This window comes from Pristis pectinata, chromosome 9 (genome assembly GCF_009764475.1).
Source record: "Pristis pectinata isolate sPriPec2 chromosome 9, sPriPec2.1.pri, whole genome shotgun sequence".
NCBI lineage: Eukaryota > Metazoa > Chordata > Chondrichthyes > Rhinopristiformes > Pristidae > Pristis > Pristis pectinata.
This window is the reverse complement of record NC_067413.1, coordinates 45966409-45986791: the sequence shown is the minus strand read 5'-3', so window position 1 is coordinate 45986791 and position 20383 is coordinate 45966409. Positions and strand designations below refer to the sequence as shown.

The 20383-nt window shown below is 39.8% G+C and overlaps 1 protein-coding gene across 3 annotated transcripts in view; it reads left to right on the top strand.

Moving 5' to 3' along the window:
- Positions 1–20383, top strand: part of rttn (rotatin) — a 184017-nt gene that overhangs the window by 108250 nt on the left and 55384 nt on the right. For all 3 annotated transcript variants that reach the window (XM_052024022.1, XM_052024021.1, XM_052024023.1), the window contains 2 exons: positions 10119–10229; positions 13300–13458. In XM_052024022.1, coding sequence (XP_051879982.1) covers positions 10119–10229; positions 13300–13458 — 270 coding nt within the window. The remainder of the gene's footprint in view (positions 1–10118; positions 10230–13299; positions 13459–20383) is intronic.

The following is a 20383-nucleotide window of genomic DNA, read 5'->3' as shown; positions in this document are numbered from 1 at the left end:
ATCACGTCCCTGACATTTAAGTTATACTAGTGTGGCAGCTTCAGCATTGTACATGCATTGCACTGTGTCTGCCTTTGCTACTGCACATACTGCCTTCTTCATGCAAGTGCAAGTTGCATGTGTGGAAGCAAATTTCAGTGTGCACTCTGCATGCGACAGGGCAGTGTTCATATTCACTAGTTTTTACTCCACATTTTAAATACATTGTATCTGCCATTTAATTGAATTTCCAAGCCAACGAGTCGGGAAGAAAGAAAACATGGTATGTGGTATTTGATTTTATACATCCCGTAATTGAAACATAGAATTATGATAAGGAACACAAAAGAGCAGTGAGGAATTGTGCAGGTGGAAATTCAGTAGTTAAGGCTTTCAGGTATAGTAATGTAAAATACCACATAAAGAAGTTGAGTTTAGTGAGCTCATTTAGAAAAACTTAAGATGACAATGGTTGATTTAGCTGCAGCAGTTGGAAAATTGAAAGATTATTTGAAGAATGTGAGACTGTGATAATAAGAATGTTCTGAGAAAGCTCTGGGGAACACAATGCTTTCTCAGTGGCACAGCCAGTAGAGCTGCTGCCTCAACTCCAGCAACCCAGGTTCAATCCTGACCTCTGCTGTCTGTGTGAAGTTTGCACATTCTACCTGTGACTGTGTGGGTTTCTTCTGCGTGCTCTGGTTTCCTCCCACATCCCAAAAAATGTTCAGCCACTCTAAATTGCCCCTTGTGCAAAGGTAATTGATTGAATCTGGGTGAAGTGGATGGGAAAGTGAGAAATAGTAAAATGTATTTGTATGGAAAAGAAAATGCATGCTTCATGGTTGGTGTGGACTTGGGGCCAGACAGCCTGTTTCCATGCTGTATGACTGTCTATGACCATGACAATTAACATTCCTATGATGCTAATAGACTCTGACCTCACGATCTACCTTGTTGTGACCTTGCACCGCACTTTCTTTGTAGTTGTGACACTTTACTCTGTGCTGTTACTGTTTTTACCTGTACTACGTAAATGCACTCTGTACTAATGCAACGTAACTGCACTGTGTAATGAATTGACCTGTACAGTCGGTATGCAAGACAAATTTTTTTACTGTACCTTGGTACAAGTGACGATAATAAACCAATACCAATTAGGTGGGGGAATGACAGAGTGAAGGTGAAGGAAGAATGGTATACATGGGAGTATGGAGCTTTAAAAAGAGTAAATGTGTACAACTTATCTAAAGACTCTGCTAAGATGCTTTGAAATTAGAAGATCATTAAAATTTAGGTTGTTAATTTGGATGTCAATAATGGAGAATAATGGTTACCAGCAGGTTCACTGTAACCAATCTTAAAGTGAAGCATTGTGATATGGAAAATACAGATTGATAATATGTGTGATAAATGCAAGAGACAAACAGGGTAATGAGGAAAGCAGTAGTTAGGTAAGTAACTACTGTATGTTGTTACCTGCAGAAACAATATCCTGGATTTTGGGGGAAAAAAATCAGTGCTAATTAACAAAAAAAAGTACAAGGAAATTGGATCCCACAGCTCTGCTTTCTCAGCTTATTGAGATTGAAAAACTGACTTGAGCCAGAGTAAATGGTGTTTGTGACTATTTCTGAGTTGAATCTAGTTATAAAATTCAACCTGGCACCCCAGTGGGATTTTGACATTGGTAATACACATTGAGTCATAGAGAAATGCTGCCTGGAAACTGGGCCCTTTGGCCTATTGAGCCTGTGTTATCAGCCATGCATTTACATTAATCCTGAATTAATCTCATTTTTATTCTTCCCACATTCTCCTCAATTCCCCCCACATTCTGCCACTCACCTACACACAATGGGCATTTTATGCAGGGAAATTAACTTAGCAACCCACGTCTCTTTGGGATTTGTGAATAAATTGGAGCACCTGGGGGAAACCCACATGGTTACAGGGAGAATGTGCAAACAACACACAGACACGTCCAAAATCAGGATTGAACCTGGGTGTCTGGCGCTGTAGGAAGTAGCTTCTCGTATAAAGCTCCTTTAGAAGCTTTGCAGGGAGACTTGGACAGTGTTGTCTGGGAATGCCTGTCATGGGAGTATAGAATGGTAATTCCACAACTCTAATCTGGGAGACTTTCAGGTAAGTAAAGGACTCCCACAGTCCTCAGCAACAATGTCTCCCACCTCCCTACACTTAAACAATCTGCGCAATTCCTTTCCTGATCTTCAACTGGCCCCCTAAACACCATTGCGCTCTCTCTCCCAACTCTACGATCTTTCCCTTCCTTTGATGCTTGCCGTGTCTGCCTGATCTCCTACTCACTCCTGGCCATAAGAAGGATCTGTGTAAAAATGGTGCTGAATTTCTGAAGGCAGCCAAGTTTGAGAAAGATGCTCCACACTCCCTCTGTTGGTAGAATTATAGGATTTTGTCAAAAATGCTATTTATAATGGTTGTTTATTGCTCCGTACTTTTCATCTGTTGTGCACTGAAGATCATGTTCCCTCTGCTTCTAGATGGATGGAGTTTACACTGCAATTCAGGAAGCAGTATTTTGGCCATGGAGGAGGTGGTTGAGGAGGACCCTTGAAATGCTTCCACTTGTTACAGACACTAGGGAGACCCTTCTGTAGTTACCACAGTCTCCTTTCTCAAAAATGGTCACACTTATGTCAAGGGACCTCAGAGATACCATGTCCTCCACTTGAACACTTGAAACATAAATTATGTTTTTCTCTCCATAGAGAATTGCCTGACATGCTAGGTATTTCTAGCATTTTCAGTTTCTATTCCTTTTTCCATAAACATTGCCTGAACTTTTCAGTGTTGTTAACATTTTTGTTTTTATTTGCATTTCCATTACATGTTCAGACCTTTCTCCTGTGATTCAGACCTGACATCCTTTGCCTTGCTGTCACTGTCTGTTAATTACTATACATGAATCAATTTCACAGGCGAGATATCAATGTGCATTGCACAATAATTGACATCACTAATATTAGTGTATGCTTGATATGTACATAAAAGTGCAATCAATTCTTTTATTATATGCAAAGGATATTATGAACTACCCAATGCGGTTCACATTTAATTATTTTCCTACAATTTGGTCCTCTACCATTTAAAAAGCATCTGTTTAGAGATGGCTGTTTCGTGATTGAGTTGCTGGGCCAATGTCTCTGAAGATCAAAAAGAATTAAGTGCCTGCCCAGGAACATTCTTCTTAACCATAGAACCATAGAACAATACAGCACAATACAGGCCCTTCGGCCCACCATGTTGTGCCAGCCTTCAAACCACACCTAAGACTATCTAACCCCTTCCTTCCACATATCCCTCTATCTTAAATTCCTCTATATGCTTATTAAACAATCTCTTGAACTTGACCAACGTAGCAGCCTTCACCACCACCCCAGGCAGCACATTCCATGCACCAACCACTCTCTGGGTGAAAACCCTCCCTCTGACATCTCCCTTGAACTTCCCACCCATTACCTTAAAGCCATGTCCTCTTGTATTGAGCATTGGTGCCCTGGGAAAGAGGCGCTGGCTGTCCACTCTATCTGTTCCTCTCAATATTTTGTATACCTCTATCATGTCTCCCATCCTCCTCCTCTCCAATGAGTAAAGCCCTAGCTCCTTCAGTCATCCTGTACTTCACCCATAGCTAACAAAGATGAAAATATTGGTTCTCCAGCAATCTTGTCCCTTGGCCTCCTAGCAGCCTGGGACACATGATCTTGGTATTTATTGATTTCTGGGTTCTCTCTGTCTCTTGGGGTTGTGTTGCTTCCCTCCCTGGTACTGGGATATTTTTCTCCTGCAGACTGAGTTGGTTCTCTGTTCCTTTCTTTATTCTGTAGCTCGGTTGGTTCTTTCTCACTCTCCCAGAGCTCGGTTGGTTCCCTCTCTGCCTTTTGTGGTTGTTTAGTTCTCTCTCCTTTTTGTACAAGTCTGATTGATTGGTTCTCTCTGCCTTCTAGGGTTGCTTTGCTCTCTCCCCTTAAGTTACAAGGAGCAGGCTATTCAGCCCCTCATGCCTGCTAACCACTGAACAAGATCATGGCTGATCTTTAAACTCAGCACCACTTTCTTGCAATGTACCCACATCCCTTGGTTCCTTTAATAGCTAGAAAGTGCAAGAAAGAGGAAAAACACATTTTTCTGCTTTGAATGCCTTGTGCTTAGATTCCAGGTTTTTTTTTTAATTGACAATCAACACATAGAACCATAGAACAGTACAGCACAATACAGGCCTTTCGGCCCACCATGTTGTGCTGACCTTTAAACCACGCCTAAGACTATCTAACCCCTTCCTCCCACATATCCCCCTATTTTAAATTCCTCCATATGCTTATCTAACAATCTCTTGAATTTGACCAACGTACCTGCCTGCACCACCGCCCCAGGCAGCACATTCCATGCACCAACCACTCTCTGGGTGAAAACCCTCCCTCTGACATCTCCCTTGAACTTCCCACCCATTACCTTAAAGCCATGTCCTCTTGTATTGAGCATTGGTGCCCTGGGAAAGAGGCGCTGGCTGTCTACTCTATCTATTCCTCTTAATATCTTGTATACCTCTATCATGTCTCCCCTCATCCTCCTCTCCAAAGAGTAAAGCCCCAGCTCCCTTAGTCTCTCCTCATAATGCATACTCTCCAAACCAGGCAGCATCCTGGTAAATTTCCTCTGCACTCTTTCCAACGCCTCCACATCCTTCCTATAATGAGGCAACCAGCACTGGACACAGTACTCCAAGTGTGGTCTAACCAGAGTTTTGTAGAGCTGCATCATTATCTTGCAGCTCTTAAACTCGATCCCCCGACTTATGAAAGCTAACATCCCATAAGCTTTCTTAACTACCCTATCCACCTGTGAGGCAACTTTCAGGGATCTGTGGATATGAACCCCCAGATCCCTCTGCTCCTCCACGCTACCCAGAATCCTGCCACTAACCTTGTACTCTGCCTTGGAGTTTGTCCTTCCAAAGTGTACCACCTCACACTTCTCTGGATTGAACTCCATCTGCCACTTCTCAGCCCAGCTCTGCATCCTATCAATGTCCCTCTGCAATCTTCGACAGTCCTCCACACTATCCACAACACCACTGACGTTTGTGTCATCTGCAAACTTGCTAACCCACCCTTCTACCCCCCTCATCCAAGTCATTAATAAAAAATCACGAAAAGTAGAGGTCCCAGAACCGATCCTTGTGGGACACCGTTAGTCACAGCCCTCCAATCTGAATACGCTCCCTCCACCACAACCCTCTGCTTTCTACAGGCAAGCCAATTCTGAATCCACACAGCCAAGCCTCCCTGGATCCCATGCCCTCTGACCTTCTGAAGAAGCCTACCATGTGGAACCTTGTCAAACGCCTTACTAAAATCCACCCATACTGACTCTAGAGAGGATCCTGCTACGTTATCCACCCTTTCTCCAGCTGTAATAGTATCCCTGACCAGTAATTCCACCCCTCCTCCTCTTCTTCCCCCCCCCCTCCCTGTCCCTTTTAAAGCACTGAAATCCAGGAATATCCAATATCCATTCCTGCCCTGGTGACAGATAAGTCTCTGCAAGAGCCACAATATCATAGTCCCATGTACTTATCCAAGTTCTCAGCTCATCACCCTTAGTCCTGATACTTCTTGCATGTAAGATAGGTTATTTCAATCTTTCTGAAAGGGCTTTTTTACCATCAAGTTTAGCTATGTTCAAGTTTGAATCATAGAGGTGATATGACGGTGTTCTAATCTATCCAGCTCTTCCAAGGTTGACTTTATAAACACGTTGCATTGATTCCTTTGAAAATGTGAATCCTGTAACATATTTATGAACAGCAGCAAATGGCATTTTATGTAGCACCTTTAATATTTAAAAAAAGCCTTAAGTGTTTTATAGATACATTAATAAAACTGAACAGTCTCTGAATCATTGAGTTGGAAAACAATTTTTTTATAACAAAAACATGGGGTATGATTGTAGTTTGACTTAAGTGAAATATTGAATGAGATAAACCTAGTGAAAGAGAAAGTAATGGCACATTTAACATCTTCAGATGTGGATAAGTTGCCAGGCCCAGATGAAATATTTCCCTGGGTATTTAAAGAAGCAAGGGAAGAAATTTCAGAGGGTCTGAGGGCAATTTTTAATCCGTCCTGGCTCCGGAAAACAAAATAATGTGGAAGAGTTGGAAGACTGGAGAAGTTTGCAAAGGTAGAGTGATGTGAGGTCATGGAATGATTTAAATATGAGGGGAAGGAGTTCAACTTAAGTTTTTTTGGGAAGAAGGAAGCAGAGTAGATTGGCAACAATTGTGGATGGCAGGCCAGAGTTGCAGAGAGCAGCTGAATTTTAAGCAATTTGGTTTTAGTGGAAAAAATATTTTCACTATTTCAGCAGCACTGAGGCAACTGGGATGATGTAGTGACCAGAGGCAGATGCAGACACAGTGAAGTAAGGAATCTTCATGCAAGGAGGATGTGCGATTTAAAACAATTATAGCAAATTTTGCCTTGCCTTATTTAAATCCAACAGTTGTTTAAGTTCAGGAATGGAACTAATTGCAAAAATAGCAATGACACCATGATGGGTTTCATCCAGATTACAGATGAACCTTACAGAAGGTTATAGTTACAAATCGCAATGTCAGAGAGGATGCCAAAGAGCACGTGCAGTTGTTGGGTCCACTGAAACAGCATACTCATGGAAGCTGATGCTGTTTCTGAGGATGTAACTCTCTGGAGACTCTGAAATTGATCAGAAGGAGAAGGCATTGCTGTAAATGCACTAGCTATACTGAGGCAGGTGAAACAAAACCAACAAAACAAAACCAATTTAATTGCACAAGATGGGAAAAGTGATAAGGAGCTGGCAAAGTCGGCAGTGGAATTGTATTTAAAATCTTTAAAATAGCAAACACATTGCCAATCCACTGCTTGAACAGGGCTATTGTTATTTTTATGACTGTTGCTTTAGTTCATGTAAGGGACTTTATTTAGATCAGATTCTGACTGTGCCTTTGAGGCTCTGGTTGTCGTGCATGGTACCTAGGGTTCACAACTCTATTGAAGGGGTGATAGGAAAATGCAGAAAATGCTGATTCAGGATTATGTGCCTCTTAAGTCACATCTATTAATGCAGATGGCTCATCATGAACTCTCCCCTACTATGATCACTTACATTGTACCATCCCCTCCACTGATCTAACCACAGAGAAAGGCATTTGTGCATAGCCTATTTTTCATCACTGCAGACCAGAATTTCCATTTTTCTTCACAATGTGCATTCAATTATCTAAGCAGGAGTTGCTAATTTAAGTCTGGCTAGGGAATTCTTTAGAGTACAGAAACTTCCATTGTATCACTGAATGGAATAGTATATGTTGAAGAGTTTAAACTCGAGGGTTTTGAATTTTTTTTTAAAAAAAGCAATAGAAAGATTATCATGATCAGAAATTACTTGGAAATGTGTGTATCATTGCTGCACAAACAGATCCCTGCCTTTCTCAAACTACAAAAATGTTTTTACGCTCAGTGCTATTTATTATATCATGAAGAATACTCACAACTTTTGGATATATCTCAAAGTACATTACACACAATAAACTACTTCAGATTGCAACACTATCTTTTAAATGGGGAGGCAATGGCATTTGGATATATTAAAATACTATAGATTGAGTTGAATGATTAATCTGTTTTTGAAAGCAAAATATTGGTCAAAACACTAGGAGGACATCTTATGATCATTTGAAATTAAGGATCTTACAAAATTTCAAATGATATACTTCTGCAAAGGTTGTCTTGTCCACAACAGCGCAAGTATGTAGTATATTTGAATTAAGAGTCGAATAATAATGTACCTTTTTAAAAGAAAGAGGATATTTTATGATTGTTAGATCTGGGTAAACTCTTTCAACAGACGGGAAAATAAGGATCTAAAGATGCAAGAAATAACATACAGGAAAATACACCAGAAACAGATGGTGCTAGAGATGGGCGGTGGGTCAACTTTTATCCAAGGTGGAGAGCCAGGAAAATTGCTTTGTCCTTGGGCACTTTGGAGCACTTTTCCCAGAAATCATTGTATTTGCAGAAGAGCCATGTTTGTTGATGAACTGTAATGATAAACATAAAAATATACTTATGGCAGTTGAAAGATTATCATCTGTGAACCATGATTCTTAAAGATTTGATGTTCTTTTCTATTTCTCATTTTCCACTTCTCGTTCATAGAAATAAACAAAACTGGTGAACATTAGCATGGAATGTAATATTGTTATTGAAAAGAAAGTTTACAAGGTACCTGGTTACTACTTTGAGTAAATTTGGACCTTGTCATTCAGATACAAGGCTGCTCTAGTCTGCAGATTCTGAAAACTTTCTGTCTTTCATAGTGGACATCCTTAAATCTAAGTGTAATTTTAAGGGCAAATTGTGTCAACTTTTGTACTGAATCTGAATTGTGCTGCCAAGATGTTAGGAGAGTTGAGCTAGTGGAGGAATTGAGATGAGGTTTACAAGTGGGGGAGCATTTCTGCTGAGAGTTCACTGAGGTTTATCACTTCTACTTATCACAGCCAGCAATATCCAAGTTTGGCTTGTTTAACTTGGTGATTCTTGACCTACTTGCCACAGTAAACCATATTTGCAAGTCTCGATGAACGGGAAGGTATGCAGCACACAACTTGGAGCCACACCACACATTAAACAAAATGGCTCCCCATCCTTCCTAAAGCCACAAAACATATCTTTCCAGTGAATTTGTACTTCTCTGCCTTTTGTAGCCAAACATATTCTAATTGAACTATAAATTGATCCATTTTTCTACCTCTAACAATTATCTACACAACTCCATTATCAAAAGGCATTATCTCCAAAGGCAGGTAGATGGAACTGAGTTCAGATCAGCCATAATCTTATTGAATGATGGAGCAGGCTCGATGGGCTGGATGGCCTACTCCTGCTCCTATTTCTTATGTTCTTATATTCTTATTACAATCTGTGGGAGGTAATCTGTACCTTTTTAAGCAGGAAGCTATGCAGGCCACTGCAAAGTGCTGATGGAGAACCAATTGATGGAGTGTTTGATTCATTTCTAGTTTTAAGAAATGATAGGTTATCCTTATTCATTTTTGGCGGTTATATAATTTTCCTTAATAGAATAATCACCATGTTATTTTGCATTACAAAAGTGACCACAGTTCAAAATATACTTCCCTTGCCATAGAGTGCTCTTAACTTCCAGAGTTCATGAAAGGTGCTGTTTAAATATATTTTCATATTCCATATTTCATCAAGTAGTACTTCCATTAAGGGAACATCATGTTACTGCTCATCCCTGAGATGTTTTGGGATTTTCATGACAAAATTTGGATGGTTTATATCAAGTTTCTCTCCAAATATGGGAACCTGATATAAAATCAGAGGAACTGGCTTGAGAATTGCTGTGTCTTGACATTTGTTTTGACATAGTGAAGATTCAAAAGATTTTCCAGATAATACCTTGGATGATATGGTAGAATAACGTCATTTTGTGAGCAGCTGCTAGGTAAACCCACCAAGGCTGGTCCAAACTAATTTGGTTGCTTGCTTAACAGGTCATTCTTGAGGCACAGATTGCTTGGATAGGGTTGGAGATTATCGTCTTTTGGCTTTCTGTTGAGCCCTGCAAAGTACTATTCTGCAGAATGGAAAGTGAACACAGAAGCTCAGAATTCACTCTAAGACTGGGGCCAACAAGTTTTGGGATTTGCTAGTTCATTTAAGTGAAGAGTGGCTTTATTGATGGGTGTAGCAAAAACCGGAATGGTTTGATGAGGAACTTTGTGGGGAAAAAGAAACAATCTTAAACCAAAGGAAATATAATTCTTGATGTACATGTTTCCTGTTAATTAATCAACAAAGTTTTTCACAGTTAGCTTTGTCTAAGCCAAGGTAGTTGGATCTATGAGCCTCCATCAGTCCTAAGAATAACCAGTACTGATTATAATCATCTGTGAATAGTATGTCAGTACTTTTGTTTGGAAAACATATATGTATGCCTTTTATGTTTAATTTAGAATCTACGTATAGGTTGAACTCTAACAAGTAAAGGAGTTTATTTCATCTTTATTTTTGTTTTAGGATTGGATATCCATGTGGTCTTTGGCCTACGAGCATAACAATGAGGATCATGTGCCTTCGCGATTGGACCTAGCCTGGCTTATTCCTCTTTGGGTTGACCGAGACCCTGAGGTGTGTAAGTTCTCTTGTACATGTTCCTGTCTATCAATTTCCTTTACTATCTTATGAGCTTCAATCAAATCACCCCTGAACTCTCTATGTTTCACAGAATAGAATTCTGTTTTCTTTCATTTCTCCTTGTGATCTAATCCTTGAAGTCCATGTATCATCCTGTTAAATCAATGCCGTAGTCTTTTCAAGATCAATCTATTAATCTTCCTGAGGTGAGATGCTTAGGACTGCTTGCAGTATTCCAGATATGGCCTAGCAAGGGCTTTGTCCAGTCCGACAAAGCATAAATTCTGCAGAACTTCTGTTCCTGTAGATATAAAGGCAGCATTTTTTGATCCTGTCCATTGCCTTTTAATGGACTAGAATACATGGACCCCAGAGTTTCTTTGGAACTTCAGTGCTTCTTGCTTTTCATTATTTAGAAAGTACCATGTCCTTTTTTTAAAATCAGAGTGGATGGCCTCTCCTTTTCCTACAAGGCCACTGTTTTGCCCATTCACACAACCTGTTAATATCTCCTTTTCAGTCAAATTATTCTATTCACACTGCTCAATGCCTTTCTTTGTGTCAGCAGGAAACTTGAATATATGACTTTCTATCCTATTATTTAAGTCATTTATAAATAGAGCTGCAGTCCTATTGCAGATCCTTTCGAGATGCCAGTTGACATGATGTAGCACTTCGACTACCTGCTCATCATCATCCTTTCTCTGCTTCTGGCTACTCAGCCACTTTCCTATCCAGGTCAAAAATTTGTCTTCCATTGTATAGAACAGATTATGTATTATTCTTACTACTGATAAACCAGAATAATTTATGAATCAAGTTCTGAACTTTATTTCTCCTCTTGCATTTGCTGAGAAATTACTATATCTGTTTCCTCCCTGCTGAAGAAAATAATTCTACACTTAAATGTTCACATCTGGTGCTACTGAAATACAATATTATATCTGTTGGTTCCAGATTTGTTGCTCAGTCAGAAGGGTATGGGTGCAGTTACCAGGCCAGAGGCCTGATCTCAAAATTCTAGGCTGGCTCACCAGTGGAGTACTGAGGGAATGCTTTGGAAAACCCTGTTTGCTCTTCCAGATAGACATAAGAGATCCCATGGTACTATTTTGAAGAAAACCTGGGAGTTATCCCCCCTGTATTGATCTATATTTTTCCTTGGTACTAAACATTCATTATCTGGTCATTATCTTATTCCTGTTTATGGGAGTTTACTGTGCAGAAATTTCTCACTCTGCTTTCTGCATGATATCAGTTCCTATATTTTATCTTGCAGGTAGTGAAGTACTCTTACTTGAAGCATAGAACATAGAACAGTACAGGAACAGGCCCTGTAGCCCATGATGTCTGTGCCAACCATGATGCCAATTTAAACTGCACATGGTCTGTGTCCCTCCATTCCCTGCCTGTTCATGTGTCTGTCTAAGTGCCTACTATTGTATCTGCTTCCGCCACTTCTCCTGGCAGTGCACTTCAGGCACCTACCACTCTCTGTAAACCAAAAAAAACTTGCCTTGTAAATCTCCTTTAAACTCCGCCCCCCCCTTTCACTTTAAAGCTATTTCCTCTAGTATTTGACATTTCCACCCTGGGGAAAAGACTCTATCTACCCTAAATATGCCTCTCATAATTTTACATACATCTATCAGGTCATCCCTCGGCCTCCGATGCTCCAGAGATAGCATTCCAATAGCTCCTTATAGCTAATGCTCTGTAATCCAAGCAGCATCATTGTAAGCCTCTTCTGCACCCTCGCTAAAGCCTCCACATCCTTCCTGTAATGCAGCAACCAGAACTACACACAATACTCCAAATCTGGCTCAACCAAAGTTTTATACAACTGTAAAATGACTTCCCGACTTTTGTGCTCAAAACCCCAACCAATGAAGGCAAGTATGCAGTACACTGCCTTTACTACTCTGTCTACTTGTGTTGCTGCTTTCAGGGAACTATGGTCTTGCACTCAAAGATCCCTCTGCGCATCAGTACTCCTAAGAGTCCTACCAGTTACTGTATACTTTCCTTTTTGACCTCACAAGTGCAACACCTCACACTTCGGATTAAACTCCATCTGTCCATACGTGCAACTGGTCTATTATCTTGCTCAATTGTTTGACGACCTTTCTCACTATCCACAATTCTGCCATTTGTTGTGTTGTCTGCAAACTTAATAATTAGCCCACCTACACCTTCATCCAAATCATTTCTATATATCACAAACAACAAAGGTCTGAGCACTGATCCTTGTGGACCACCACTGGTCACAGTCTTCTAGTCAGAATAACACCCCTCAACCACTATCCTTTGTCTTCTATGGCCAAGCCAATTTTGAATCTAATCTACCAAGTTGCCATGTGCCATAATCTTCTGGATCAGCTTACCATGAGGGACCTTGTTAAAAGCTTAAGTCCATGTATACAACATTTGCTGCCCAAGCTTCATCAGTCATTTTTGTCACCTCTTCAAAAAAATCTCAATCAAGTTTGTAAGACATGACCTCCCGTGCACAAAGCCATACTAGCTATCTCTAATAAGTCTATGGTTTTCCAGATGCAAGGAGATCTTATCCCTAAGAATCACCTCCAATAATTTCTCCACCACTGAAAAAAAGCTCTCTGGCAGATAATTTCCTGGTTTGGTCCTAATGCCCTTAGCTAGAGGAACAACATTGGCTATTCTCTAACCGTCTGGAACTTCACCTGAGGCTAAAGAGGATACAAAGATTTCTGTCAGGGCCTCAGCAGTGTCCTCTCTGGCCTCTCTCAGTAACCTGGGATAGATCCCATTGGGCCCTGGGGACTTATCCATCTTAATGTTCTTCAGGTGTACTAAGTTTCCAAGGTCTTGAGGTCATGAAGAGTAATCTATAATGGCAAATCAATTTTTCTATGTTGCAAGCGTTTATTAACCTATATTCAGATCTCTGCCAACTTTTATATAATGTTTTTATTCATGCCATTCATTTGAAATATAAAGTACATTTGTTATGTCAGTGCTAAGAACAAAATTCATTGTAAAATTTTGAACAATGCCTGCTATGTTTCTGTTCGAATTTTGCTAGGTTCGTTTTGGCAGCTTGGGTATTGGATCAGCATTAACACTGGTCGAAAGTGGCTGTGTTGCATTAGCAGCCAGCTGTCAAAACATCTCCGGAGGATTATGGGGTACGGTGCTAAATATCCTTCTGGACCAATCTGAGTGCAGTATGGTTCGTAAAGAGGTAGGCAATTCTTCTAATTATACAGAGTGTATACCTATGCTATAATTTGGCTCCTACCCAACATTCTCAGCTTTCACAGCAACAAGGCTTATTCATAATTAGGCTGTCTTCTATGAACTATAATCTGTAACTTTGTCTTATGAATAATTATTCTAAATGTGGTATAGGGCTTCAGAACCATGTAGGTGCCACTAATTTCCCTGGCTGTTCTGAAAGAATATAACCACCTCAACCCAGATCAAAATGTTCAAGCTACATCTAGTGACCAGAATTATTTCTTAGTAAGGTTAGTATAGAAGTATTTCTCGAGTTACAGATCTTCACTGTAATGCCATTGAGTCTGTGGGGTATGTGTCCTCAATTTACAAATCTACTTTTCACAGTAGTGTGCCTCTCTCCAACCAAAATTACACTGTCATATTGATGGTACTGCAGTGTTGGACTCCTGGAATTCAGTGTAGCAATGCCCATTTCTTGTAAGTTTTCAGAGAAATCTGAATGCTAAATGTGTGGATTGTTTCCACTCATTTCAACAGAGAGCACTACAAGGAAAACAGAAGTTTGAAAGACTTTATATTTTTTGAATTTATTGAGTGAACAAATGTATTTTTATTAATTGAGTGAACTTAAATGTATATTGTTCTTGATATTTTTCATCCTTTTAAAAATTAATCATTTTGTTTTTAATTATCTGTTCACACTTCCATTTTTGAATGTTTTTCAATGTTTATGAGTGTCCGAGCCATTTACAGGCAAGAGAAACATTGATACTGGGTATCAGCTTTACAGACTGATCCCACTTGATATGCCCCTGACCTTCTGATCATTTGGTTCATTCATTCTCCCTTCCACCCACTTTCTGACAACTACTCCAATAAAGCTTGGGTAACAACACCTCTGCTTGTGATTTGGCAATTTACAATCTTCCAGACCAGAGATAGAGTTCAGTAATTTCAGAGTTAAGTGCCTGCTCTCATGTGTTTACACAACAGGTGGTGCATAAATATTCTACACCTCATTTAATCATGCCTTGTTTCCAGCTGTCAAGCTGCTGTGGTTTCGTTCTTTCATCCCCTTGTCTCCTCTTCTTAACCTGTAGCTGTTTCAAATTTGTTAAATTGGTAGCATTTTCCAGTTCCAGTTCGCATGTTGCTACATGGCCTGCTGCATATTCACATTATTTTCTATATACTTTTTTAATAAAATGTGAATCAATTAAGTTCAGAGATAATGCATTGAATCACTTGACAGACATATGTAACGTGAACTAAAATAATATAATGCTCAGCAGGTCAAGCACCAACTGTGGAGAGAAACAATTTTAATGTTTCTGGTCTGGTTTAATTTTGAGGCAACTTACATAATCATGGTTTATAATCTCCTCTATAGTATGCAGAGGGATTTTGTTTTAAGTGAGTAAGGTAATCGCTAAGGTAGACAAACTATTTCTTTCAGTGAGGTGTTACGGACTCAGTGAAAGTCCCTTTAAGATAGAGAGTGTGTGTGTATGTGTGTGTGGGGCGTGCTTACGTCAATAGAAGATAAAGGACGTAATGACGTTGTTGAAGAAGTCAGAAGAAGAAGAAGAAGAAGAGAGAGAGAGAAGGGAGAGAGACACCAGCCTGCTTGTTTTCTCTATTGATGGATGAGAAACAATAACTGTGTTTGCCACTGAAATCCATGTATGGAAGCTGGAAGTAATCCGGTGGAGTTCACTTTGTTGCTGACCTGTAGAAGGAAACAGGTATTTGTATGTGGACGACCACGGTTCGGATGCTTTTCGGGGTGAGGAAGTCACTACCGAGTAAACACTGAAGAGTCGTTTGGGTTCCATCGTGGAACATTTGGATTTCGTATGTACTCTCTCTATGTTTTTCTACATCTACATCTTATCTTCAGACAACGGTGGTTGTTGAAGAAGCCCTTGCTCATATTTCACCTTATGGCTTGCGGAACTGAACTTTAAGAACCATTCAGGAACTGGGAGTTTTGGACTTTGTCACACACACACACGAAGAGTTTAGTTTTGGGGTTAACGTTCGAGGTTTAACATTTTTTGAATTCTAACATACTAACATTTTTACTTTTATTTTACGTATTATCATAAGTAGTGATTAATAAAATAGTTTTTAACACTGAATCATGCTCAGTGTGTTTCTTTTGTTGCTGGTTTGTGACAAAATTGGGGGCTCGTCCGGGATAGTTCCCAAGGTTAACAAGTGTCGTCTGGGATTGTACCCCAGATTGACGAGATTTGTTCGAGATTCAATCCAAAGATTTTTGAGGGAGGTCTGATAAATTCTTTTTAATTGGCTTGTGTGTGTGGAAACCAGCAGCAATGGATATTAAGGCATTTTTGGAGTCACCAACCCAAAAGGGATTGGAGGTGGCGAAAAAGGATGATTTGATAAAGATTGCTACAAGGCTAAACCTTACAGAAGTAAAGCAGTCTATGAGAAAGGCAGATATTCAGAGACTGATAGCTGGCCATTATGTGGAAAAGAAGGTGTTTGAGAAGGAAGTGTTAAAACAGTTTCCTGGCAGTGAAATAGCAATTTCTGAGGCACAGGTGCAGCTGGCAAAGATAGAGGCTGAACGAGAGCAAAATAAATTAGAAGCTGAACGAGAGCAAAAGAGATTAGAGGCTGAACGAGAGCAAACCCAGTTAAAGATAGAGGCTGAACAAAAGCTAACTCAGATGAAGATAGAGGCTGATCTAGCAATGAAGCAGATGGAGCTGGATAACGAGGAGAAAAAGAGGCAGCATGAGTTACAAATGAAGCGTAGGAGTTCGGAATCTGATTCTGATGATGATTTTTCAGCCAGCAGGGAGGTTCGATTAGTCCCTCCGTTTGAAGAAGATCAGGTTGATCAGTATTTCCAACATTTTGAAAAGGTTGCTGTGAGTTCAAACTGGCCAAGGAAAGGATGGGCTCTTATGGTACAGAGTGTGATTAAAGGTAAAGCTCAAAAAGCTTATTCTGCTTTGTCTGTTGAGGATGCAGCTGATTATACCAAGGTAAAACAAGCTATATTGAAGGCCTATGAATTGGTCCCTGAGGCTTATAGACAAAAATTCAGAGACTTGAGGAAATCTGCAGATCAGACTTATATGGAATTTGCCAATGGAAAGAGAATATGTTTTGAACGATGGTGCCTGGCTAAAAATGTAGATGGGGATTATGATAAATTGACAGAATTGATACTGGTGGAAGACTTTAAAAGATGTGTTCCAGCTGAATTAACAACATATTTAAATGAAAAGGCAGTGGAAACTTTACAAGAAACTGCTAGGTTGGCAGATGATTATGCTTTAACCCATAAATCCAAATGGGGACAACCTAAAACCTTTCAAAAGAGTTACAAAGACAATCCAGGTAAACCAGAGATTAAATTGGGAGGTAATCAAAAAGGAAAAGATGAAAAGAAGCCAGGGCTGGAGAAACCTGTTGAGCGTACTTGTTATTACTGTAGGAAACCTGGCCACGTGATATCTAATTGTGCCCTTTTGAAGAAAAAGAAGGAAGCTGGGCCCAATGTTTGCTTTCAGGCAATTAAAAATCAAAAAGGTTTAGGAGATGCTGTTAAAGATCAGTCCTTGCAAGAGGGAAAAGCGGAAAAGTTGGAGGAGGTGAGAAAAGAATTCCGTTCGTATGTATCAGAGGGTTTTGTTTCACTGAATGATGAGTCACCCCAGGTGCCAGTGAAAATTCTTAGAGATACTGGGGCTAGTCAATCTCTCTTGCTGGACAGTGTTTTAAATTTTGGTGAAGAAAGTGACACTGGTGAAGTAAATCTAGTACGAGGCGTTACAGGTGAGACCATGTCTGTCCCTTTTCACAGGGTGATTTTAAAGTCAAAGTTCGTAGAAGGACCAGTCGAGATAGGGATAAGACCTAGTTTGCCAGTGGAAGGAGTTTCTTTGTTATTGGGAAATGACCTTGCAGATGGAGAAAGTGATCCTGTGGTACGGTTAACAACCAAACCAAGGATTGATGAGTCTGAGGATGATTCAGATGTTTACCCATCATGTGCGGTGACTCGAGCTAGAGCTAGAGAATTAGCCAAGACAGACAGTCCGGTGCAGTCTGATGTGGTTCCTTGTGACAGTCCTAAACAGGAAGAAAATTATGATGCCTTATCTGAGACTTTTCTGTCTTCACTGGAGGATCAACATCCTTATAGTGAGCCTGAATTTAAAGATTTGTCTTTGTCGAGGAAGGATTTTATGGTGGAACAGACAAAGGACCCTGAGTTGACAGAATTGAAAGAAAAAGCACTCTCATGTGAGGAGATTGAAAAGGTGCCAACTGGATACTATGTCAAAAATGGAGTGTTAATGAGGAAATGGAGACCTCCTCATGTTCCTGTTAATGAGGAATGGGAAGTTATTCATCAGGTTGTTGTTCCAAAAGTTTATAGGGATGAGATTTTAAACCTGGCCCATAGTATGCCTTTGGGTGGTCATTTTGGTGTGAATAAAACTGTGGGGAAGATCTTGAAACAATTCTATTGGCCTGGTTTGAGAAAAGATGTGGTGATGTTTTGTCGAACCTGCCACACATGTCAGATGGTAGGTAAACCAAATCAAAAACCCCCTGTGGCTCCTTTGAAACCAATTCCTGCTTTTGGTGAACCCTTTTCGAAGGTGATTGTGGACTGTGTTGGCCCCTTACCAAAGTCTAAGACTGGAAATCAGTATTTGTTAACCATCATGTGTGCCACTTCTAGATTTCCAGAGGCAATACCCCTTAGAAATATTAAGGCCAAGACGGTGTCAAAGGCTCTTGTAAAATTTTTTACCTTGTTTGGTTTGCCAAAAGAAATCCAATCTGATCAAGGTAGTAATTTTATGTCAAAAATTTTTCAACAAATAGTCTATGAGCTGGGAGCAAAGCAGATTGTATCATCTGCATATCACCCAGAATCTCAAGGAGCTCTGGAGAGATTTCATTCTACTCTCAAAAATATGCTGAAGACTTATTGCTTTGAAAACACCAAGGATTGGGACGAAGGTATCCATTTACTTTTGTTTGCCGTTAGAGAATCGATCCAGGAGTCAATCGGATTTAGTCCGTTTGAGCTCGTGTTTGGACATAGGGTGAGAGGACCTTTGGAGTTGTTGAGAGAGCAATGGGTTAATGAGGAAGTTCACTTAAGTCTGTTGGACTATGTCCAAAAATTTAAAACTCGGTTGGAGAGAGTCTGCCAGCTAGCGAGAGAGAATCTGAAAACAAGCCAGATAAGAATGAAGACATCTTTTGATAGACGTGCTCGGCCTAGGACATTCGCAGTGGGGCAAAAGGTGTTGGTATTTTTCCTTAGCCAAAATAATCCCTTGCAAGCTCATTTTTCTGGACCCTATGTTATTGAATCTCGAGTGACTGATTTAATATATATAATCAAAACACCAGATAGACGCAAGAAAACACAACTCTGTCATGTAAACATGCTAAAACCTTATTATGAGAGGGATTCAGTTGTGGCCTTGGTGGATGGTGTAAAGGTTGTTTCTAGAATGCCTGATGTTGATGTTGAGGAAGGCCAATTTAGACCAAATATTGTTCCATCGAAACTAAAAAACCAAAATATCATGGAGAACCTTGAAACGAAGTTGGACCATTTACAAGTTTCACAAAAACAACAGATGAGAGAATTAATTTTAAAATTTAAAAATCTGTTCCCAGATGTTCCAAACAGAACATCGATAATTACCCATGATGTTGATGTTGGGGATGCAAAACCAATCAAACAACACCCATATCGAATGAATGTGGAAAAAAGTAAACTTGTTGATCAGGAAATAAAATACATGTTGGAAAATGATATTATTAGACATTCTACTTCAAATTGGAGTTCGCCCTGTGTTATTGTACCTAAACCTGATGGAACTGTTAGATTTTGCACAGATTACAGGAAAGTGAATGCTGTAACAAAGTCAGATGCTTACCCTATTCCTAGGGTGGATGATTGCATAGACAGAGTGGGAAAGGCAAAATTTCTTACAAAGATTGACCTATTAAAAGGGTACTGGTGTGTTCCATTAACAGAAAGAGGAAGGGAAATTTCAGCCTTTGTAACCCCTTCTGGATTGTATGAATACAATGTTTTGCCATTTGGAATGAAAAATGCTCCGGCAACATTTCAAAGAATGATTAATTCAGTGATTCATGGGTTAAAACATACAGATGCCTACATTGACGACTTAGTGACTGGGAATGATACTTGGGAAGATCACATCTCTGCGTTAGAAAGGTTGTTTGAAAGACTTTCCAAGGCTAACCTTACAGTTAACTTGGCTAAAAGTGTATTTGGGCATGCCACTGTGACGTATCTTGGTTATGTTGTAGGTCAAGGCAAGCAAGCTCCTGTTCAGGCAAAAGTTCAAGCAATATCTGAGTTCCCTATTCCCACAGGTACGAGGACTGTTAGAAGATTTTTGGGAATGGTTGGATATTATCGAAAATTTTGTAAAAATTTTGCTGATATTGCTCTTCCCCTAACTAATCTTCTGAAGAAGGGAGTAAAGTTTGTTTGGACAGATTCTTGTCAAGAAGCATTTAAGAAGATGAAAGCCATTTTATGCTACCATCCTGTGCTCAAATCACCTGACTTTGAAAAGCCATTTTCATTAGCAGTAGATGCCAGTGATGAAGCTGCAGGAGCTGTGTTGTTGCAGAAGGGTGACCTTGATGATATTGACCATCCTGTAGCTTACTTTTCAAAGAAATTTAATGAGCATCAAAAGAATTATTCCACCATAGAGAAAGAATTACTGTCGCTTGTTTTAGCCTTGCAACATTTCAGTGTATATGTTTGCACCGCTCAGAAACCATTGACTGTGTATACAGATCATAACCCATTGGTGTTTCTGAGCCGAGTCAAAAACAAAAACAGAAGGCTGTTAAACTGGAGTTTAATTTTG